At 41.1% G+C, this 24,315-nt stretch overlaps 1 protein-coding gene and 1 long non-coding RNA gene across 2 annotated transcripts in view; both read right to left on the bottom strand.

Annotated features, from left to right (window-relative positions):
• Positions 1-24,028, bottom strand: part of STT3B (STT3 oligosaccharyltransferase complex catalytic subunit B) — a 49,871-nt gene extending 25,843 nt beyond the window's left edge. Inside the window, exons 1-3 of the mRNA XM_035318296.1 lie at positions 23,682-24,028; positions 3,630-3,738; positions 1,654-1,941 (exon numbers count right to left, since the gene is read on the bottom strand). Of these exons, the coding sequence (XP_035174187.1) occupies positions 1,654-1,941; positions 3,630-3,738; positions 23,682-23,968 (684 nt within the window). The 5' untranslated portion in view covers positions 23,969-24,028. The remainder of the gene's footprint in view (positions 1-1,653; positions 1,942-3,629; positions 3,739-23,681) is intronic.
• LOC118162235 lies at positions 8,742-19,207 on the bottom strand. Its single transcript, XR_004748351.1, has 2 exons — positions 13,180-19,207; positions 8,742-11,324 (listed from the first exon to the last, which is right to left on the bottom strand). It is a non-coding gene; the product is annotated as an uncharacterized LOC118162235 (long non-coding RNA).
• Positions 24,029-24,315: the final 287 nt, after the last annotated feature.

The following is a 24,315-nucleotide window of genomic DNA, read 5'->3' as shown; positions in this document are numbered from 1 at the left end:
AAACAGATGTCATGAGGACTTCTACAGTACAAAACAGATTATATTTGTATCCTTTCAAACTGATGTCTGTAAAACCAAACCACAAGTGCAATTCATTGACAGACAGGACAGCTTACACCTCTTTCTCTAGATGATGCAGAGACAGGATGCAATGCCACTGTCTACCAAAACTGAAGAGTAGCTGCAATGCTTCTGTGCTACTTTCTCTGAGACATCAGACTACATTATAACTGTGAGTGTAGAGCATCTATGGCTTTCTTTGTCTGCCATCAGATCCAACACTGCAATTTTAAAGAGCTATCCTGTAATTCTGAAAAACTCACTTAAGGTTAGTGAAAACATCCAGAAATTACTAAAGGTTTAGAGAGATCCATGAACTGGACCAGGAGTATGATTTTGTCCAAAACTGATAGCAGTGACTGCGGTGAGGAAAAAGAAGAATGAAAAATGCTAAAAAGTTAACTATAAAACATAGTTGATTCACATAGTTCTACAAGAGGTTATGTAAACATTATTGCAATATGCAGTCTAGTTAAATACGAGTTCCGTAAGAACAGAAACCGCTATGTCTTAGCTATTAAAAAGTAACATGGGTTGATGCTACTATTATCAGTAACAGTATACCTTTACACATGCAGTTTAAGCCCAAATTAAAAAAAAAATAATCAAAAATCTTTAGAGGACCTTTCTTCAGAACCTGTGCTTAATTAACACCTGTAGCTAAATAATGAAAAATTTAGATTCCTATTATATTCCTTCTTACAATATCCCAACTCTGAAATACTCCAAAGCTAAAAGACTTGTAAGTATGTATTTACTTCTGAAAACTAGAATTTTGACAAACCTGGGGAAAAGCTGTAAGGACTGCATACATACTACCCACGGAGACACTCGGTATGGAAAGTACATACACTAAAGGAAGGCACAAGGAACAGTACCATACAGTGTCCATGCTGAATTAACCATATAGTTACTCTGTGCTATTTCCAAAATAGATACAGCAGTCCAGAAATACTCCATTTTGTCTAAACCCCTTCCTTCACACAGGACTGCATGACAGATGCAGTTCTACATGCAGGTTAAGGAATGACAGACAATCTGCATGAGCAAGTGGGCTAATTAAAAAAACATTAGACTATTACAGGTTTTTTAAGCATGCAAGCAGTATGAATATCTCGCTCTGTGGACAGCTTTAGGCATGTATGTTGGATGCCTAAGTCAAAGTCCAGACATACAGTCAACAGCTTCTCCAGATGACAATTCAAAGGACTTTATATTGAGAGTCTACTGCTTTTTATCATCTAAATACAGATGCTGAAGTTTCATGCTCACATAATACCAATATGACCAAACTGAAAAACAAAAGCAACCCTACTGTTTGCTTTAAACTTAAAGATTCATTGCTATTGCCCTTACTACAGGACACGCATACTTCAGTTGAACAGTATTTTTACATAATAAATAAACTGAAGGGTGTTATTATGGAGTGGTTCAGGCCACGTGACTTCTCAGTACTTGCCTGATTCATGGCCAAGGGGAAGAGAGATGAGAGGGAACAAAATGAGAATTCAATGGATGCTAAGAAAAATCAGTCATTTGGTTGGAGGAGGCACCGAAAACCTTTCCAAAGCAAAAGACTCATCAATTACTTACCCATAAATAGTATGTGAACTGCAGTGCAAAAATAGCTATGCCTTCATTGTCAAACGATCCTGCTACTGATCGAGATATGTAACCTGGAACTATGGCAATAAAACAGGCAGCTAAAAGCCCTGCTCCCTGGTTCCACAGTTCTCTGGTGAGCAGGAAAGTAGAAATAGCTGTAAGGCCGCTAAAAACTGGTGCTAGGAACACACATACGTCTCTTATATGGACTGTCACATTAAGCATATTTAAAATCCAATGTATAAGGCCTGCTGTCACCATCAGTCCTGGGTATACCTAAAGGGAGAAAAAAACATACTATATTATTGCAGAAAATGATCATGGTAAGTTTACTTGCGTATAATTTTCAATGAAATACAATCATTTCTTAAGCTGATACAAGCAGTGAGTAGGTAAAGTTAATGGAATTATTTTAATATTACTTTAATTATATTTTGACAACACTGCTGAATACCAGAGGTCCTTTAAATTTTACCCAAATGCTAACAATTACATATAATCCATTTTCTAAATGAATAAGCAGCACATAGATAATATCCTAATCTTGCCTGACATTTATCACATAATGAGAATTTGTGGTTAAGGTATGGAATCAGAAGCTAAAGTTTGCAAGAGAATTTCAAGCCAGCTAACAGCTTTAAGGAAAAAAAAAAAAAAGAAAGAACCAAAACAACAAGAAACCATACAACATTCCCTAGCCATATTCAATTTTCACCTTAAGATACCATGCTGTTCATTTATTTCTTGTTACGCATGGAGAAAGAAAATATACATTGAGGTTTTTAAATAGAAAAGCTGACTGACTAACAGTTGAGCATTATATATTTGCAAGCTATCTGTAGAGACATTGGAGGATTAAAATAAAGCCCTACAATACTGAGTTAAGATGTCCTCCAGGAAAGAGTAGTATAGATACAAATCTATTGAGCCTATCATAGAATATTGGAGACCATTGAAATATTCTTAATAGAATTCTACCCTTCCACATTTATCAACTTTAGAAAAATCAATATGTAGCAGGAAACTTAATATGGACTTCAACTGCCTTAGTTTCTTTTAAAAGCAAAGAAGAGCTTTGTGCTAAATTAAATTAACAGATGATAAGATGTTCTTCTGCATATATCCTGGAGACCTGGTTTTCAAGACAAACTATTAAAACATAATATACCATGTGACTTACAAAATAAAGCATACAGTCAAAATTTTAATTTAAATCTCTAAGGCTTTTACGTTATATAAGACAAGTATGTAAAAAAAAAGTGTGCCATAAGCATCCTTAAATACTAAAACGAATGGTGATCTAATTGTTACAAAAAGCTCTGTAAATGAATTTAAACGGTATGTTCTATAACTAAAAAGTTCTAATGCACTGTCAAGGTTAGATGTGGCTGTGTTACTAAAGCCACTCTTCTACTGAACTCTGTACTGTGATTTGGTATTTTTTCTTATACCTTTTCTGTTTCATAACTTGCATTGACACCAATCTTGGCCACTCCTGATGCTTGATACGTCTCCTGGTTAGTTTCAAAAGGTCTTTTTTCAGTGAAATCCTAACGTTTTCCATATTCAGATAACTACCACGTACAATTGGCTTAGAGCTTGTGTCTTCAGAGAGATAGAGAACTGTTTTTCAATTTAAATTTTCTTTTTGTGCAATGGTTTCCCCAGACATGAAAATCAGAATTACAGCAGTCGTAAAATCCCTATTTATTATTATCAGAAATTCATGTGTAAGAGGGTAAAACCCAGTTTCTTGTTCACAGTATTGCTGGATAGGACTAGTGCATGTTGACTTACTCTCTTAGTTATTACAGCTAAAAATTAAAAACATAGTTATTCCCTAGGCAACAATTTGACAATTAAAAGTATATTCCATTAAGATCCTCCTTTTATTGATATCGAAGTTGTATTTAAAGTTCAACAAAATTATTACAAAGTCATCTTTAAGTTATTACAATACTTACAGTTCCACCTACTATTCTTCCCAGTGGGTACCATGCTCTTTCATCAAACCAATTTAAAAATTCATAAAACCCATGGGATGCAAGATGATGTGTTGATCTATAGTTAAACCTAGAATGGAAGAGAAGAAAATTGGGGGAGGGAATAAAAATCAAGAACCTATTTTTTCTAAGATCTAGAAAGTAATTAAATTTTACATTTCATTTACTGTACAAGTACAACATTCCTCTCTAAATCTATAGAGTTTTAAAACAAATTACCAAGCTCTCTCAGTTATTAACCACAATATTGTCTTCATTCCTAGAGCCAGTTCACATACACTGGTGAAATGCCACAGCCTTTGCTTTGGTAAACATTAAAAAGTTTTCTATGACTCGGACACACAGCTCTGAGATTTTCTGCATTCTCTTCTAAAACTAATGTTGCGTTAACCAATGATTTACCACATCCAGAATACCAGTTAAGCAGAATTAAGACCACGGAAGAATTAAGGCAAGACATCTGAGACAGGATAGCTACCCAGTATATCTGCTGCTGCTCTGTTTCATGTAATGTTGAAAGCCAAAGTAATATAATAACATGGAACGAAAGCAGTCTATTTGTTTAAATAAATAATGTATCTAATGGCCCCTGCACAATCCCTTCTTTCAATCAAGAAAGAATCTATGTAACACAGAATCTCTGTAGATGAATTTTCACCTCCAGTTTGTACACATTCTCTGCTGCAGGAAGTTCCTCGCATAATGAAAGCCCTTCCACGTGTGCCTTCCCTTCAGCCTTCCACATTACCCATAAACCACCAAAAAGCATATGCAGATTGCTATCAATGCAATTATCTTCTGATTTTCTGGCAAATAGTTAATTCTTCCAAGTTTCTCAAACTTCAGATAACAAAACTTTTCAACTATGCTGAATTAATGTATTTTGTAAAATGAGATCAGACTGCTGCAAGAACTGCAGCACATTACCCAGAATTGCAACCCTTACATGAGTGTTCAAAAGCCAAACCAACAAGGTTATTGATAGTAATGCTGTACAGTTTTGAGGAAAACAAATAAAACCAACAAAAACAAACAAACCAAAAACCCAACCGCCAAGCCAACATTAAGCTTCAAAAAGCCTGGGTCAATGCCACTTCTAAAGAAGCAACTTCCATCAACCTGACCCTCCTAATAGACATTCCAATGAGTATTCAAGTTAAAAATATATAATTTGCTAGTTAAAGAAGCATTAAAGATTATTTCTTTTGTTAAGTACAAGTCGGGTGCCAAGATGGAATACTGTAACAGACAACAGGATAGATGGGTAAGCCACCATGGAAGACTTCTAATTACAGTCAGCATACAAGGCTAGAAAAGCTTACATGTATTTGTCCTTTTGTCTATTTCCTGAAAGTATCTATTTATACCAGTAACACGCATCACTTTAACACCAAATTAAAAATTACATTCAGCTCTTTTGTATAACTAGGCTCCCCAAAATATTGCGGGTTTACTTTAAATTAATTCATTTCACCAGAATAAAGCTAATGTCACTCAAGACATCAAGTCCCATCAAGCTCCTACTTGTTTAATCAGCAGAACAAGTCTAATATCTGAACTACAACCACAAGGAGGTTATGAGCAGACTTTGTCCACACAGCAAAAGAACAAAAAGAATTGAAATTCAAGTCCAGATGTCAGCAAACCTGGGTGTTTCACTCATTGAATTGTCACGGCGTCAGTCAAGTGACATAAAAAAGTGCAGTATTTTCAGGAAAACTCTCCTGCATGGTAAATACGCAGTTATATAGGATATATTAACCAATAAAACTGTGGACCTTCAGCAGTAATTAGCTGTGTAAGAATATTCACATAAACAACAGTCATTCTGACCTAGAAATCTGTTTATCAAACAGCAATGTGACATTTGCTTCTTCTAAGCCTGCAACTATTCCCATTTGACTACATTTCTAAATATTAATTACGTCTTCAGTTCTGAACTGTCAAGTGTAATATGATTTATGAAATGCTGTACCTGTAAAATTAGCCCTTATCTTAGTGTAGCAAGGTTTATTGTTAATTTGTTTAGTGCCAAGTGCCTGCAGCACCATGCGAGACAAAGGAGGAGCTGTACAGACCACAAGATGCACGCACTCCCGTGATGGACCTGACCTAAAACACACCGAAAACCCAGTCACCGCTGCTATCCTAGGAAACTAAAAAGGGAACAAGAAAGGTAACATTTACTAACACGTATTGCTGTCAACCTTTTAAGACTTAACTCAAACTCACACAGGCTAAACGTTTACTTTTATAATGTTAAAAGATCAGTTAAATGGAATAGGCAAGAAGAATATTGACATTCTCCTCATGCTTCGAACTAGTAAAGCTTCATAACTGACTTCAGAGGGATGTGAACAACTGTTTTGTGTTTAGCAGCATCCCATTAAGTCTTTAATAAGAATGAATTACTACTCAAAATTGAAATGCAACATAACAGCATTTCTACTTTTATCACTTAAAATGGAAGAATTTAATCTTCCCTCCAAACCCGTTTTTAGTCAGATACAAGTCTATTAAACCCCTCCTTTAGAAAAGTGATTGATTCTTTTGCCATGAATTTAAAGCCTACAGAGACAGCTGGGACTGTCTTTATAGCAGAAATGATTAGAAATTATACAGGTTGATTAATTTTTCATTGTGGAAAGACCTCTAGGTAGACCAAGAAATGCCCCTTCTGACCACAGAAACCTAAATAAAAGAAGTATTTAGAAGCTTAACTATAGCACCTCACTTTCACTTCAGAGAAAAAGTGTTCACTTCCCCTCCCAGCAGGTAGCCTGCTACCAAAAAGAAATATGCATGCAAACATATGCATAGGTAAGGAGAAACCTGCTGAGTAACGCTGCACGAGGGCCAGTTTCAGGCACTGACAAAGCAGCAGCAATGGGCAGCGCACAGACAACTGCACACGATGTCAGTACTATGCTTGATAGTACTTACCCACTTCCTAGCACGCTACTCCTACAGGGACAAGTCTGAACCCTGTAAAACCTTTTCCCCGTTAGCTAGAAGAGAGACAACAGCAGCAGGTACTGCAAACAGTCATCATACGACGTCCTCTCTGTCTTGGTACTTCATAAATTGTGTATCATATTGCCACAGCAGTGCTGTTATGGTATCTGTAACTACCGGTGGGTTTCACAGCGGGGTAGAAGAGCCCTGGGAAGTGGCAGCAGGTGAGCCTTTTGGTTATGCCCACATCCTGGAGATCGAGGGGCTGCAGCTGAGGTAGAAATCAGAATGGAGACAAAGACAGCCCGTGCTGCACAGGGGTGGCACTGCTCAGCTGTCTTCCACAGCTCCTTCACCCCCCAGCAGCAAGAAATGGGAATAGAGACAGAGGGCTTTTATCCAACCTACTCCCTGGCTGGCTAAAATATAGCCAAGGAGACACCGGAACTGGAGGTGGCTCCTGGTTACGGTAGCTGAATAGGATGTGGTACTATGAGACAGGACCAGGCTGAAGAAAAGGATCCCTGTTCTCCTACCCTCAGCCATCTATCTTGAGGTATGGGAACTGTTCACCCATCTCCCAGGGCTCTCTCCCTCCCTTTAAGTCAAGTCAATGTGAGACAGACCTGAGAAGAATGAAGAACAGAATTATGTGAAGCATGTGCCTAATTAAGAACTTAGCTCCAGAGCCTGAGATGAATATTCACATTCTCAGCCCACGACATGAAAAAGATGCATGCTCACTAACAGTCAGCGAAGAAGAGCTCTTGTGGACCTGACTGTCTGAACACCAGCATGTGCTGACTTTTCTTATTTTAGCTGACATTCCAGGAAGAAAAGGATGCTTTGCTGTTCTCCTTGCCTCTTTCTGTCAGGTCTGGAGTTTGAATTGTCTCCTCCTCCAAGCTAAATTTTAAAGGAATCAAACAATCCTCTTTGTATGTTTCAGAATAAGAAGTCCCAGTCACCAAATGAGCCTGGTATTCTAGTTTGAACCTTTTGGGAATCACAAAGAAGATGCTCTATGCGTGCTACTATGAATTTTGCAGCACTACTGGAGATATCTATATTACAGTAGGTTCAGGAGACAACTGAAGATGAGTCAATAAAGATACGGTTCTCATTTTCAAAGCATATTTTAGTTTCAGCTTACAACAGAGCACAAGGGTAACAGCAAAATAACTGAGCAAAGGTAGTTTCTCTTTTAGTAGCAACATTAATTTGGAAACTTAACTAGGCAACTTGCAAAATAAAGCCTCTGGGGTTTTCAGTTATATGTTATGTACTGCTAATACCAAATCTTAACTATCTGTTCATGCTTGGGTTTAATTTTTATTCCACCCTGTGAACTGCTTTTTTGATGATACAAAGTAATGCTATAAGATGATTAGTTAGTGCTATTCACAGCGATTACTTGCTATATCCAGGAGCTATGGAACTCTGCAGCACTTCGCAGCAACAATTACTGCTATATTTGTAAGGAGAAATCTTTGGCTTTGACATTCCTAAGTTTAGTACTTCCTTGACAAAAGTACTATTTAAGGTGAATGTTCAAATAAAGTTCAGCTTATTCAGAAAGTACGAACACGTAGGAAGAGAGCACATGTAGCGCAGCAATGCAGTTACTTCATCCGGATCTTAATAACATTTAAGGCAAATTACAGTGATGGTGGTGAAATGAAGTTGACCCTCCCACTACACCAGAGGCCAAGACCAGTGTTGCTTCTCGGGGGATTGCTGCTGACTGCCTAAATACTGCCAGTTTCATGCTACTACTGCCCCATCATCTAGACTTTTTATCTGGCATTTACAGCCATCTGAGAATACGTAATCTCCTTACCAGCAGAATTTGTTGAATATTTTCTAAGCCTGCATTTATAAAGGCTTCTATGCACTAAAGTCATCATCTGCAGATGCACAAAATTTTCACATCTGCAAATTCAGAAAGATGACATGATACAAACCAACTGTGAACATTACAAGCTATCTGAACAATCCTAGGAGTCAGATTTTAATGCAAATGTAGAATCAATTCTGCAATACAGCATCTAATTAGAGACAGCAAGTCTGGATTCTTGGAAAAGATTATCGCAGATTGACTCCAAATCTGACATATCCTTTGCATCTGAAGGAAGAATTTATTCAGTGTAATATTTTTATGGAAAATCTAATGAGAAAGTTCAGTAACTTCCACTGACGTGAAGAAACATACACACAGTGTTCCGTATCAAGTTTTAAAACACCTGCTTGCCTCCATATTATACTAGAAGCACATCATGATGGAAGTCTTATTGCAAAGGCTTCAGCTACAAATTGGAAATCATCATGAGTTTTGCATATTTTTTTAAAATGGAAGTACAGTATCCTACGAATCACATAATGAATTCAATTCACTACAGCAGTGTTATTTCTCATCATAAAAACACTTATTTGTGTTCATTTTATAACCCTAAAAGAGCATATACGTCCTTCTAAGCCAGTTTCAAGGTCAGAATTTTGCACCAGCAATACCTATAGGCCAACACTCTTATGATAGGTGAGGAGCCTTTCCTACTGCCAAAACCAAGGTGTTGCAGACATCACATTGAGAATGGAGGAACCGAGACGTACACGTGCAAGAATCAGTGAGATGGTGGCTGGTCCTCAGTTCACCTGTGCAAAGGCTGACAAAATTCTGCAAAATGGAAGAGCAACCAGGCAGTTTTATTTCAGAAGAAACTCGAGTTCCTTTCTTTGCAACTCAGAGCTGATGTCAGCTGAATGGTTTTATTAGGTCTTAAATCTAATACAAACATAAGATACACTACATGAATTGCCCCCAGTTAGAACATTTATATATAATCAAGTATTTATGTGATTACAAATCTTTTTTTTTTCCTGGTATTTCTTTTTGCATTCCTACCAGAGCTTTGTTATCACTTTGCACACTCAGCTGGAGTTTCTGCACCTCACTGGAAAACAAACACCCAGAAGTCATGAACACATTAGCTCTAGCCAGTCTGTCACTGGAGACATGGCACATGCTCACACAGTTCTTACTGAAGTTGATTGAAAATGCTAATTATTAAGTCAAGTCTGCCAGAAAGTAAAAATAACAGCTTTGACTGAAGTAGAGTTTAAAATCGTCCTAATTCTATCCATGTTAGGGGGGTTAAAGATGACTCTGAGAATGTTTTAGTCTTTTATCTCTAAAGATAGGGATATGTAATTTCTCTTTGTATTCTGAGATAAGCCCCAACTAATATCAAGTATTTGGTGAAAGCTCTCAAGAGTGTCCTACATTTAGCGACCCAAGTGATCTTTATAGCTTTTGTTGTAAGCAGGACTATCTGAAAAGAGGAATACCCATCCTGCAAACTGTCTCCCACAGGTCTCACGTTTGATATACTGATGTAATAAAATGGCAAGATGAAGACAAGTTCTGCAGTGGTATGACCACCTAACTTCAGAAAAGATGGAAATTCTGAGTTGGAGGAAGACTTATTTTTTTCCTGTTCCTGGAATCCAGCTGAGCAACTGAACTCTCCCTGTTTATAACACCATTAGAATAATCTCTGATAGGGCAGAACAGTGAACAGCCTAGAAAGAAACAAAGCTGGATGGCACGACCAAAAGGGTAGCTATTATTTTTCAGGTGCAACATTCAATCACGCTCAATGTAAACCCTGAAGAATACCAGAATGCGTACAGAATAACCACTAAAAATAGCCATTAGGAATATCAGAACATCCCTAATGTGTTTAAGAAAGATTATAGCATTCCTGCTGCCACTTCTTGGCATGGTATTTTGACTGCCTGCAATAACATGTCACGCTTAGTGGATGCTAACATCAGGAATTGCATGCTGCCAGTAGCTTAATGATATGAAATGCTACAGTGAGCATACACTCTAACTTTTTTAGAGAGCCCAGGGCATCTACAATATTTTTGCTAAATAGCTGCAAGCTTTCTAAAGCATTCCATGACCACTCCTTATACTTTTCACACAATCTAGTGCATCTGAAGCCACGGCATGCTTCCCATCATCGCTGTAGTGGGCGTATATCTGCCTACAGTTTCAGACACTTCCTCTGATGCCTAAAAAGCTTTTTCATGACCTTTTTTCTGTCTTGTTTTTGAACTATTCCATGTCTCAAGGCAAATTATGAAGCAAAGAGTTAGTTTTATCAATACTAAAAGTCAGACTTTGCTAGTGAAGTCTGCCTTTCATAACATTTTAGGCCTAACAAGAAAGTGATGATTCCATTTTTATTTCAACAGTCAAAATTCCCAAAAGGTTTCAATGATGATTTAAGCAGAATCATTCAGAATTATTGCAGGGCAAACTTGAATGCTCATTTTCTTCTCTATTGGACAAGTACTTCACTGCAGATACTACACTGTGTCTGGCATCAATACTGATGGCGATGCTGGTTCCGTAGCTTTTGATAGCATCAGCTTCTTAGGAGGCATTACTTCTATGCTCAGTACAATACTAGTTACCACAAACTGGAAAGGCACTGGTGTTATGTCTGATTTTTTCTGAGTGGTATCAGGCTGCTCTGTGTTTCATTAGCCTTGCATCAAGCAACTTTGAAGGCTTTGCATCAAATTCAAGAACGTTTCTTCCAGATGAAGCAGATTCATGCTGTACTTGCTGTTAACATGATGACAGCTGCTTGACTTCAGGAGATTCCATATTAAAGGCTGGTACGTGAGGAGCTAGGTGGCAGAAAGGAATTCAAAAAGGAATTAGCTGAATAATAACATTTTGATAAGTATTTTTTCCTTGAGGAATACGACACTAGAAACCACTGGGCTGAACAGAAGTGCTTCCAAGGAAGTGACTGGGAACAGAGGATGGCTCCCAGACCACACTCCATGGTTTTCAACTCCAGAACAAATAGGTGCTTTCACACCTAAACTGCTAGAGTGGACTCTTACTGAGCTGAGCTAAAACTGCTATCCTGTAGCGAGATCTAATACCTACTCAGAAAAAAATAATAATTTCTGCAAGAGTTTGAAATGTAGAGTAAAATAAAGGATGTCTTATTCACTGTGGGTACTTCAAGTATATTTTAACTGTTTTGAAGTATCCATTACAGTCCTCATCTTTATTAAAGATGTAATAAAGTCACCTAGACACAACAATAAAGCAGCAACTACGGAGGTACTAGCTGCACTGAAATGCAGTGGAACCAATTTCATAATCACTTCCCATTAAGTGAAGTTAGTGAAAATAGAAAGTGAAAGGTAGTGACGGCCAGTCTGGACCCAAAGGTGACCTCGCAGACCCTTCCTACGCTGCAAAATACAAGAAGTAAATGGAACTCTTAGAAAGGCTGTGCCTCCAAGGTTACTTGGACTGCCTTGTAGCAGTACAAAGAGCAGGTCCAGCCAGAATCAGACTTTAGATATCAAACCACTTGGTGCAGCTTATGCCAGTACACTTTTTTTGGTCAGCTCACAAAACGAAATAATCTGAAGTGTTGTGATTGCATGTCAGCAGTTTAGCTCCATTTTGCAAGTTAACATAAGGTAGTGTTTCATCCAATATTCTATTCCTTAAATATTTGCTCTTTAGTACATCTCTAATACACTTGCTATTCTTCCTTCTACAGCCAGCTCTCAATTACCTGAACTCCCTGACTTTGCTTCTTTACGTTGTCTTTTGTGGTTGTAGATTCTGCTTAGTTCAAGAAGCTAGACCTTTCAGAGTGCACCTGTTCAGCTCCATCTGGTGCGATATCGACTCACTGACTTTTTACTACAATGGATGCTGCAATAATAAAAATTAATGTTTCAGAGTGGATAATACAAAACGTCATCAGAGCAGAACCAGACGGTCCACCTGACTCAAACAATTTCTGTCCAGTGACTGAGGTCAGGGTAAGAGACCTAATTTTATTTGACTCTATGTATGTCTGCTCAAATGCTGCTTAACACTTCAGTGACCTGCTGCTAGTACATATAAATATTGCATTATCTATGACACAGATAGATAGAGCTGTCTGCAGGACAAATCTAGGATTTGGAGAAATCTAGAGATAACTTTAATCGTGCCCTAACTGAACAAAGCTGAAAAGGAAAAGGCGTGAATATAACCCAAACTGCAAATGAGCAAGGAAGGAAAAAAGAAAGATGACACACAATTCTGGGATGCCTTGTACTGGATTACACAGACATGTTTAACTGTGGCAGTTACCCTTCAATTGAGTTTTGCTGGTTAAAAGGAGTGCAGAAGTGCTCCTAATCTGCTTTAGTGCCCAAATCAGGTAAGTACCTTGAATCACAGCTAAAAATCATACCACTCTAAAGATTATTTAAATTTTCACCTGATTTTTCTCTGAAGCAGATTAAGAGCACTCAATCTATTAATACAGGCCAACAGAAGGGACAGCAGCCTCTAGCTGAGGGCAGAAGCAGTTCCAGCTGTTTGTGAAGTGATGGACTACATATTCTCACACTGAAGGAAATCAGTGTGGGAATAGGAGGTCACCAATATGATAAGCAAAGGCCAGGAAAACAATGGAAAGCGGTCCTCATCCTTCCCTGCAATACACAGACAGGAATTTACCTTTCAAACTGTATTTTGCATTCTTGATCCACTTTCAGTGTCTGATTTATTGTCAGAAATAAGTATGGCAAGCAGAATTTAAAGCTGTTCTCCCCTACATTTACTTTATATCTTTCATACAAGTCTAAATCAAAGCAAAAATGCAAGGTTTCACTGAATTTAATTTAACATGTTAGGCATTGCACCTAATGGTTACCATTGTTTCTCTAAAACTATGCACAAGGATCACAAAAGTATAATAACAAAACGTGATTTGCTTTTTATTAGGTATCCTCACAGAAACACTACAGATAAGTGCACTGCAGTGCTCAGCAGTTAGGAGTATTTATAAGTAATATTACATTCCTGCCACATACAATGTGAAATTAAAGTTACATGTTTGCTTTCTCATTACATGATGGATTTCTAGCATTGCTTAGTCTTACTATATTATAGCTATCAACTTATTTCACTGTGCTCCTCTGTCATTTTAGAAATCTAGTAAAATCCAATTCATATTTAAAAGTAACCTAAATGCTGCTTTTTAAAACAAAAAACAGAGGTGGAACAATAGTTTTAAATGAGATAAGCTCACGATTACACAGATGTTCTTTGAAGCTGTGATGCCTCTCTGTCACAAATGCTGTTACAGAAATAGTCCCAGATTACACCCACCATTCTGTGTCCATGAGCACATCCTTTCCAAAACACATCATCTCCTTGACCAGCTGGCTACTTCGGTACGCTCTTTGGTAGTTATATCCCTTCTGGCTTGCATTAATGAACAGTAATAGGGATGTGTTTAATTTCAAATGCCATTTTATTAAATGACAAGTCCCAACTTCAGGTGCAATGCTTCCCCCTTCTCCCCCAATGCCACATAAAATGGGGTAAGGTGAAACAAACACCTGGCTGCACATGAAAAGGAACGGAGTAAGGGGGATATTAAAGCAAGAGGATCAGTTGCTGTTCAGGCAGGGAAGAAAAGAGGTGTATGGCAGGGGATACGTGAGAGTTGTTGGAAAGGACCTAGCAGAAGTTCTCAAGGGATAGTTCTGAGGTCACATAATCCTAGATCTTCTCTCTTCCTTCTCCAGAGATGAATTAACCTGGCTTGTTCAGGACCTTCCATGTCCTCACCAGGCAGTCCCTACCAGGCAGGATGCCCTCTCAACTCCCTCTCCATAAATGCGCCTTTAAATTAGAAGACTAGAGTTAGCCTTGCTGATTCAGAAAAGGGATTTAGATCCAGATGTCCAACATGCCATATAACCATTTAAGTAATGATAATCTTATTTCTGGAAGAACATTTAAATGGCTACACCACAGTTGAAGAGCTTTAGCTGAAACTATTGAAGTGTTCACCTCCTGAATAACTAAAACAGCATGTTGATGGATACTCATGGATACTTGAGACCAAATCAAGGTACAATTTAAGCCAATATAGCAGCTCACTGCCACTGGAAAAGGGGAGCTCCCCTTTTTTGCATCCAGCCACGTACCCTGACACCTGCACTTATCAGACCTCTGGGAGTGCTTCAATTTAATAACGTTAGAGAACTTTTCCAGGAAATGTCCAACAGATGATGTGAACGTTGGGAACCCCACTTGATTAGATGCAAATGGGGTCAATTTATTCCAGTAAAGACACACCTAGCAGCACCTTGCCATACTGTAGGTATCCAGAGTCAGGCTTTACCCAGAACATGGTGCACTGCCTTCCTATCAGCCATAGTCGCTCTCTGGAAGTTCTTGAGGGAATCTTTGGAATCACCCTGCACAGGCTTCCCAGGACACAAATGATATCCACAGGTACTCCAGCACAGATACAGAGATAGAAAACAACACTGCTTAACGCCCTGGGTAAAAGCGCCACTCAACTAACATTTAAGGCTGTTCTGTGGCTTTCTGCAGATAACCCTGAAAGACGACAGCACTGTAAGGAGCACACAACATAAAGACATGATGTGCATAGGCGAGTCTGTGCTGAAGTTACTACAGCATGACAGAAACATAAGGAAAAGGAACCCTGAAATTGACTAACTAGAAAATACAATTCAGTGATGCAAGAGTTACAAGCATGAGGTAACTTGAAACAAAATACATCAACAAAGCTTTTCCAAGCAAAAATCAGGCTTTACTTTGGGAGGATGGGAGAGCATTGGTAAAGAAGCAGTGCGTTACAAAATTAAAGCAATGCCAGTTCTGTGGCTCCTGAACATAGCAGAAAAAATTTACATTTGTCATCACCAGCAGTAAAATGACACTGACCTATCACAAATTAAATATTTGCAACAGTCTTAATTTAGTCTCTTCAGTGTCAAAATCCATTTTCTAAATGGCAAATGAAATATTAACATTGTTACAGAGTAAAATAAATGGTGATAGATATAAAACAGTTTTTCAAATATTACTTCAGACGTTTGACATCGGAGAAATCATTGTAGTCACCAGGACCAGATAAACCAGTCACAGCACAGCAGCGTTACACAACTTTTTGGGAAACTCGAATGCTGCATTGACTTTAATGATTCTTCTTCTACAGTAAAGCAAGCCAAAGAGATGCCTATTTGCTTCCACTGTTAACATCAATATAATGCCAAAGCTCCAATTCTGTTTCGCTGACTTTCTAAATTGCAACTTTAAGGCATTTTATCTAGTGCCAAAGAAAGAATTACAGGCATTTTAAAGGCCTTTAATAGCCAAATGATAAACTTTAAGTATTTCAGCCATGAAGATGAAACTGTCTTTTCCAAGATACACATCTGAAACAATATTTACAAATCCTAAGTTATTCAACTGAACTTCCTAATGCTGCGTGGGATAAATTTAGAATAGGAAGGAAGCACATTCAAGATACAGACTAAAATAAGAGCTGGAGCAGAAGACATAAAGAAAGGTATTTAGGACAAGTAGGCTTGTTTTGTTCTGTTTTGCTTCTGCGTCAAGAAAATGCATTCTGCTTTTCGCAAGCAAGTATTCTTGCCAAAAATGTGGTCTTCCTGATCACCTGTATCATCAAACAGGTGCTTTGCACACCCTAGATTTCCTTCAAACACACTTCTCTACTGCAAAGACAGAATTAAAAAACAACCAAACAAAAAACCAAACATACTCTTCAAAGCTAAACCAGAAGTAGGCTACAATGTACAGAAAAACAGAAATAAGCAGACTGAAAAAAATAAAGCAAAAGAACTCACAAAAGTTAGGCTGCCCAGATGTGTGTGCTACAACAGTTATAAATGACATAAGGACATGCTGTTTCTTTCCTTTCTCCAAAATCCATTTCCCATTCAAACAGGATAGGCGATGCCCATGAATAAGAGAGGCATACAGTGCATCATTCTTTCTAAGTAAGTGTAAATAATACTATATAAAACAGCAATAATATTACGAACACCACCAAAAATCTACAAACTCACATCCTCAACTGCAACATTGTTTCTCAAGGTTTTTGTTTAAGTGAGGAAACTTTTGCAAAGGTGTATTGCAATTCTATCTCCATGGATTATCAGCTCAACACAACTCTGACATGCCCTTTAACTAACAAACTAATTTAAGCCCTGCAAATAAACTTCTGTAGAAAGCAGTACGAAGAGTGTTGTAACACCCAGAAATAATTCTCATTACAGTCCACATATCCCAGTAATTTATGTCAGACGGGCTCTTTAACACATGACACTGGACTTGAGTCTCCCATCGCAGATAGATCTTTTAAATGCCATTTCCTGTTCTTAGAAGCTCTCATGCACAAGCACCCAGTTATTCCTTGTTTAAAATAGCCCATTTCTCTTTCTAAAGCACAGCGATATTGCCTCACTTAATAGCCAGAACTTGGAAGTGTAGGAAGCGCTTAATTCTCCATATGCCAAAGGAGCTTTCACCCAGGGAAAGCAGCAGCAAGTTAAGAAATACAAACAAAATACATCAGCTTCTGTGTCCATGACCTTAAATCCTCGGGCTGCTTCAGCTTCTGTAAGGTGTGGTCTAACACTAGGGTCCATTTCCTAGTACCTCTCAAGCCCAGACCTGCCAGCTGCTGACATTAAGAATATCCCAGCTGGATTGCCACCAACAGCTCAGGTAAAGATCAGAAGCTGTGCTCAGCTATAGGGCCAGAACCAAAGTCTGTCTGTTGGATATACTACAAAACTTACTGCAGATGTAAAGCACAGGAAGACTACAGCAACAGTCCCGCTGCTTACGTGTCCTAAGTTCACTTTGTTCCCTGAGCAAGTGATAAGTCCAATGGCTAGAACAAGTTTTGCTAAAGGAGTTTACAGTAATAAGAAATCTGCACATGCCCTGCTCCAGAGCGCTCCACAGGCTCCACAAGCAGCAGCTTTATCAACTCCGCTAAGTAGAAAGAAGCCCTCAGGACTGGCTCCAAATGTCACTACAAATGTACCTCATAGGGCTTGCATGAACAGAATTTTCAAAAATTAAGGAGGAAACTTTCTGTGGCACAAGCACAGACAGAAAGTAGATGGGAAAGAATCAGATTTAATCAGGAGAGAGCCCTATGGCATAGCACAGACATCCCCCTAAATCTAGACTACCCCCAGCCCATTTTTAAGCTATTAGTACCTATCGGATTTTCAATTTTCCTGCAAGCTTTGCTGTCTAAAACTCCCCCCCTTCCCACCCCAAATCCAACACGAGACAGATTTAAAACATGAGAATTGGGATTACAGGTTGCCATAATCAGAGACTATTAGGGAGAATTATGATAGGAAACAAAAGGTAACCTTTATAAACCACCCTGACCCTATGTAATGGAATCCCATTTCTGTTTCAAAACCAGCACATATTAAGCTGCTTGCATAATGGGGTGTCTGCCAAGAAAAGCCCATTCGAGGATTTTCATCGTAGCATTCCCTCTGTAACACCTGACTAGCTAGAGCATTTGTTGAAGACTGTTTAAAAAAATCATGGCATTAAAAGCTAAACTTGTCGCTTCAGTTCACCCCAGACTACAGAAACCATTCCGGTATATTTTCCTTTTCCAGTTTTGTTCCTCTCTCCACAAATTAACAAAAGGGTCAGCATTTTGCAAGCACCGTTTCCCCTCCTGTGTTTTCCAGGAGGTGGCTGTAAGGACAGTCCTGGTGCACACTCACATAACACACAGGTTTTATGACCGCTTCCCCTCTTCACCATCACTGCAACCACATGAGGTTTTCGCCCCAATTGAAGGTTGGGCTAGTGAGGAAAGAAACAACACCTATTAACAGTAAAGGTGGTAGAAAACTACAGTAGAGATGGAACCGAGTTTTGATTCTCACATGATTGATAGAGACTTGTTGAGGCTACAAGGGGAACTGCTTTTTGGCTGCTTTGGTCTACCCCGATCAAATTCGAGGTCTCCCCTCTCACAGTGTCTCTGTTACACCTCCAACTTTGCCCAATGTTCTTTTGCCAGACTGCCCTCCTTCCATTAAATTTCTAATATTTATCGCTTTCTGCAATTTCCTAAGCAGCAAAAAAGTCTAGTGCAATCAATTTCCCTTCTTCTTGACTTCACACCATATCAACTTTCCAGAAAAGCTCACTCAGCTTCAAAACTGCACTCTCCAAGTACCTAAGCATGAAAATGATGCTCATGTCCCTGGACATACAGGACTTAGAAGCTTACAATCTAGAAAGCACCAAAGTCAAAGACATGCCTGTGCCGAGAGAATTTTCAAATATATTTCTATAAAGTGGAAATAAATATAATATTTCTCATTTCACAGAATCAAAAAGCTTGTGAACGAAGAAGCTCTAGTACGTTTTCAACACGAATCTCCTGATATTTGCCAACATCTCAAAATCAATCCAAAGTGATTACATTCAAGCCGGATTGGAAACGAATGTTTTCCCAAGGTCTGGGACTTGTCAGAGAACATCAACAAAAGGAGGTGGTTGGGAAGAGAATGTTAAAGTGGGTGGGAAATGTTTCCAAAACAGATCTGCATTCACACGCTCACCTTCAACAAGATTATGCGAGGGGCTGAGAGCCTCCAGGAAGACACGGGGTGGCAGTGACTGCCACCACTAAGGAGCAAGACATTTACCATGCAATCTGCTCTCTGCCCAGCAAGAAGAGTCACTAGCAGTGGCCAGATGAACTATCTGGGTGGGCCACATGCATCTATAGCCTACAGATTGAGCGCTGTTAATTTAGATTATCAACCACTTACAAACACCATATCATCCTCCTGACTAGATTTCTTTCCCCTTACGAACATCAGCTTAAGGTACTTTCATTTGCTGCTACTAACCCTTGGTCACTCCAATTGCTCCACGCTCTTAACATGCTGTTTTTACATGTATGCACATCTCTAGCCTATCACTCAATCTGATTTTATCCTATAAAATCAGATGCTATTTACTTTCTTTCCTAACATTCATATTCTTCTTCAGAAATAAGAAACTGAAGTGCAATATAAAAATTGATCGTGGGCAGGTTCAGAGAACTGCAATGTTACAGTATTTTGACAATGTACCTCATTGAATCCACTCACCGAGTGCTTTAGAGCAAGCACAAAGGAAAAAGCAGGACTGCACAGTGGGTGACGGGAAAACTCCTACTCCAAAAGACAACCATCAGATCCACTAACTACAACACAAACCTACAGCCCTACTCTCTCCCAATGAAATCAATACATTTGCACAACCTCCAGCGTTCGATCAATTCCAAACACTTCTCACGTTCACTTGAGTCACACTCTGGATTTTAATGAAGCTTTTGTATCTTCTTTAAAGGTGTTAATTTAAGTTTCCATTAATAAAAAAAAAAAGTTCCTAACAGCCCAAGAATCCATCTAGCAAACAGGACTTGGACTTGAGCCAAGCAAAACCTTTTTGGCTGTGCTCAAGGTAAAATCCTCATCTCCCTCAACCTGCCCACCTGAAATGTGAGCGATCACACCGACCTTACCTTTATGTCTGCCAGTTCATCACCAGCCACCAGAGTCCACTAACGGCAGATGACGGTATCAGTGACAAGAAAGTAGATTGCTATCTTATCTCCACACCATACTTCCCACTAGCACAAGAACATTACCTCAGTGAGGTATGATGAACAACGGCCATCCTGATGACAGCTAAAAAGCAGGCAGTCTGAACGGATCGATGGTGCCAGGCTGGAAGAGGCAAAGACACGCACAAGATCGCTGTGATGCTGTTCGGCACCAGAACTGGCAGGACCGTGTGCCACAACAGTCCTGCTAGCAGAAGGCACGCAAACCTAGCTGCCACCATCAGGCTGGTGCTGTGTACCGCACGGGCAAACTGGTACGGATGGGGCCTCACGCGCCGGCACAGGAGTTTCTGCATTCCAGCAGAAAGAAGACAGCTCTTTTGCTCTTAAGGTAAGTGCAGTTTTCAAGATGTGCTGTTTAGTAAGCTGTTAAAATTCTCAGGCAAAGACAAAAGTTTGACTTGACGTCATGGGATATGATTAATGATTCAGATGCACTTCTTACACGTGACAACGGTAAGCACTGCACGCGCAAAGAGAACGAGTGTCACTATTCTGATAGCGCTCACTGAAGGTTGGTGCTGCTTTAGTCAGCAGTGATACCAGCGTGTGACAGGAGGTGACTGCCTTGGCGGATTTACCTACCTCACCCGTATACCGACACACATGGCACAGATTGTTACGTGTAGGTATGATACGAGTGGCCACACGAGACAGCATAGCAGCACGCTAGAGCTGTGCTTTAGACACAAACCAGCACATAAGAAGCACGGTAGTCCCTGCTCAGCTATTCTGTAATTTGGGGTGTGTTGGCTGGGCAGCCGTGCTGCCATTTCAGGAGCATCCGAAAGAAGGAAAGGCGCAGCAGGACAACTGAGTTAAGCGCACTGCTGTACTTCCACTTGAACAACTTTCACTCCGCACTCACAGGTATGTAGCACAGAAATCCAGCTCTTGGTTCACCCAGCCGCCACATCAGCCACCATGTGAACCGAACTTCAGGGATGAAACCTGTCCATCCTGGCGTACCACGGAACAACTTTCCAAGTTTCAGGTTCTTGGCCTGATAACGAAACCCTGAAGTTAAGTGCTGGATGCTTTGTGAACAGCCAAGCACAGCTTAAAGTCAGTGCTGCCTGACTCCATGCATCAGCTCCCCTGACCTAGGAGCTGCCAAAACTTACGCACGTTTTTCGAAGTTTCTGGACTACCTCAACCGTGGGAAGTAAACAAAACGTGGGAAATAAAGCGGCCGTACTATATGAAAAAGGTATTCAGCGTGAAAGAAAGCAGTAATCCTAGTAATGACAAATGGGTCACAAGTTTATAAGGCAGTATGCTGACAAGTTTATAAGGCAGTACAGTGACAACAAAATACCAGCTTGTTTTGTTTCCTTGCACAGGCACTGTATTGTAATGGAGATCAAAAGCAAAAGCTGCCCTCTCTCTACTGCACCGGACTGTTTGGATTATATTTAGGTCATTTCTGGAAGAAATGCCAACTGGAGAAATTCTCAGTAACTAATTTTACAATTAGTTCCTTTCCCATTCCTCTCCAATAAAAAACTTACCCTACCATCAGAAATTCAACTCCGAAGTGATGCTAGAAAAAACATAGCAATTGATTTAATTAACCTGCTGATAACCCAAAGCACATCTCCCTCTCTTTCCACCCCACGTCCTATGTTTCTTATGCCCACAACAGAAAACAGAATTCTTAAGTAAATGATAAAGCACTCAGCACCTTAGAGGCCACAGTATTTTTCCATTCAAAACATTAACAGTTTTGCTTAATGCTCCTAAATTTTATCAAATATACCACAGCGTTCTCTCATCACAAAACAAATACTAGATAATAGATGGCCTATGCCCTATACAAGTTTCACAGAAAAAGCTAAAATAACAGAGAAAAACGTGGAGTTGTTTCACCAGCAGACTGTGGCCACTGTCCTGAAGAAAAGAGAAAGCAGTTTACCTGCACAAGCTGCGAAAGAAGTAGTTAAAAAATAAAATAGGGCACTGCTTCTAATCTCTTTCCATAAGCTCCTTTCCCACATCAGATTCAGATTTGCAAGACCCTTATAACTGTGAAAAAACACTCATTTCTAGCCACTCAACTGTATTTAGGAACATCACTGTTTTTTGCTCTTTCCACCAATACTGCTGCTGCAATAGAGAACACTTTTTTTTCCTTAGTTTCTACCATTTTAGGTTCTCTTTCCTACTAATTAACTTAAGTGCCTCCACCATTTCTGGCATGCAGCAACATGACACTGGCATGGTTCTTGACATTTCAACTGCTTCCCACGGACCTGCATTAAAAACAATGACTTTTGTCAACTTCATCTATTCTCTAATTAGCAGAGCTCCATGCAGCAGCATAGGCAGCAACACCTTCTGCCTGCACTCTGAGGAAGATGACTCTGCATCAACTTACACGTTATTAAAACCAGAAGGCTATCTTTACAACCGCGATCAGGACTATGAACTTAACCCTCGCAGTGTGTTTTCAATGTCCTTCAACGCTTGATATCAAGAGCTACCGAATGCTTAAGAGCTCAATTCAGCCATCGATGAGCCTCGATTATAGAACTCAGCTGAAGTTGAACAAAGACGTAATCTGCACATTTAAAAAAGTTTCCTCCACAGCAGAAGGGAAAGAATTTTTGCTTCAATTTAGATCAGAAGAGCCTTAAAAACTCCTCCATGGGATGCAAGCCCAGGCTCACAGCCTCACTGCAGATGCATTTAGCTGTGCTCCCCGTTATTAACTTTATTAATTGAAGTTTGCATTCCTTTCATTCATGTTTGCAGAAAAACACGCAAATCATGGGCAATTACGCGGCGCTTTGCAGATATTTCGCCTTCACATCACCAGGCGTGCATCGCTTCGTGCAACGTTTAAAAACAAAGCGATTCCTTGTTCCCCATCCCCTATTTTGTGCCACGGTTTGTGAATGGATTACACGGGAGAGGGGAAGGCAAGCGGCGAGAGGAGGAAGTGGTGCTTGTGAAACTATCGCAGCGGAGCGCGTGCTTTGCGCAGAGCGTGGAATTTCGGCCGGAGTTGTGGGTTTCGGTAAATTCCACGCGGGATTATTCGCGAGGCGCTGGCAGACAAAGCACCTCCTTCCTTCTCGGTGCGATCAACGCGGGGGCTCCGGGCTGGAGGCTCGGTGCTCGCTTTTAGGCTCCGGCCCCCCTCGGCCGGGGGACGAGCAGCCGCGCTCCTCCGAAGGGAGCTTTGGGGTAAAACCGAGAAATTATAGCAATAATAATAACAAAAAGGAGCGGCGTGGGGAAGGCAGCTGGCGGCGACCCAACGCCCCCCGCCCGGCCGCGACCCCCGGGGGGCTCCCTCAGAGCCTCCCCTCACGGCCCCGGCCCCTCGCGGCGCGCCCGGGCCACGGCGGGTCCCTCACAGCCCCCAGCCCCGGGGAGGGGGCGGCTCCGGGGCTCCGGGGGAGGGACGAGAAGAGGACGAGGGGGGGATAAGGGGGGATAAGGGGAGGACTGAGGGGGGCAGGGGGGCGCCCGCCCCGTCCCGCCCGGCGCTCACCAGGGGTCGAACTCGTGGATGATGCTCTCGAAGCGGATGACGGCGAAGAGCCGGGAGCTGAAGCCGGCCAGCCAGGCCAGGAAGAGGACGGTGAAGGAGAGCAGCGACTGCCAGCCCGCCGGCTGCGACAGGCCCCCCGACAGCCCGCCGCCTCCTCCTCCTCCCCCGCCACTGGCCGCCGGGGGCGGGGAGCCGCCGGCCGCGGCGCCGCGGCTGTTGAGCGGCGGCGGCACGGAGTTGGCGGCGGGCTTGTGCCTGCCGCTGTCGGCGGCCGAGTGCTCCGCCATGTTGCGCCCGCCGCTCCCTCGCAGCCTCCCCGCCCGGCGCGTGTGCGGGGGGGAGGAGGCGGCGGAGGGGTGGAGGGAGGGGAAGGGGCGGGCACGGGGAGGGCTGCTCGCAGCCCCGGGCAGGGGACGGGGAAAATGGAGGCGGGGAGCGGGGGAGAGGGCGGAGCTCCCGGCCCCGCACCGCCCCCTCCCGCCGCCGCCGCCGTTTGACATTGCCGCCCTCCGCGCGGGGCGGGGCGATGAGAGGGGGAGGGTCTAAGGGGAAGGGGCGGGGCTGCCGGGGACCAATCGCCGCCGCCGCCCTCGCAGCGTGACGGCCTGTGGCAGAGCGACAGGTATTTAAAAGG

This window comes from Oxyura jamaicensis, chromosome 2 (assembly GCF_011077185.1).
Source record: "Oxyura jamaicensis isolate SHBP4307 breed ruddy duck chromosome 2, BPBGC_Ojam_1.0, whole genome shotgun sequence".
Lineage (NCBI taxonomy): Eukaryota > Metazoa > Chordata > Aves > Anseriformes > Anatidae > Oxyura > Oxyura jamaicensis.
Note: the sequence above shows the minus strand (reverse complement) of the source record. Positions and strands in the feature narration are given on the sequence as shown.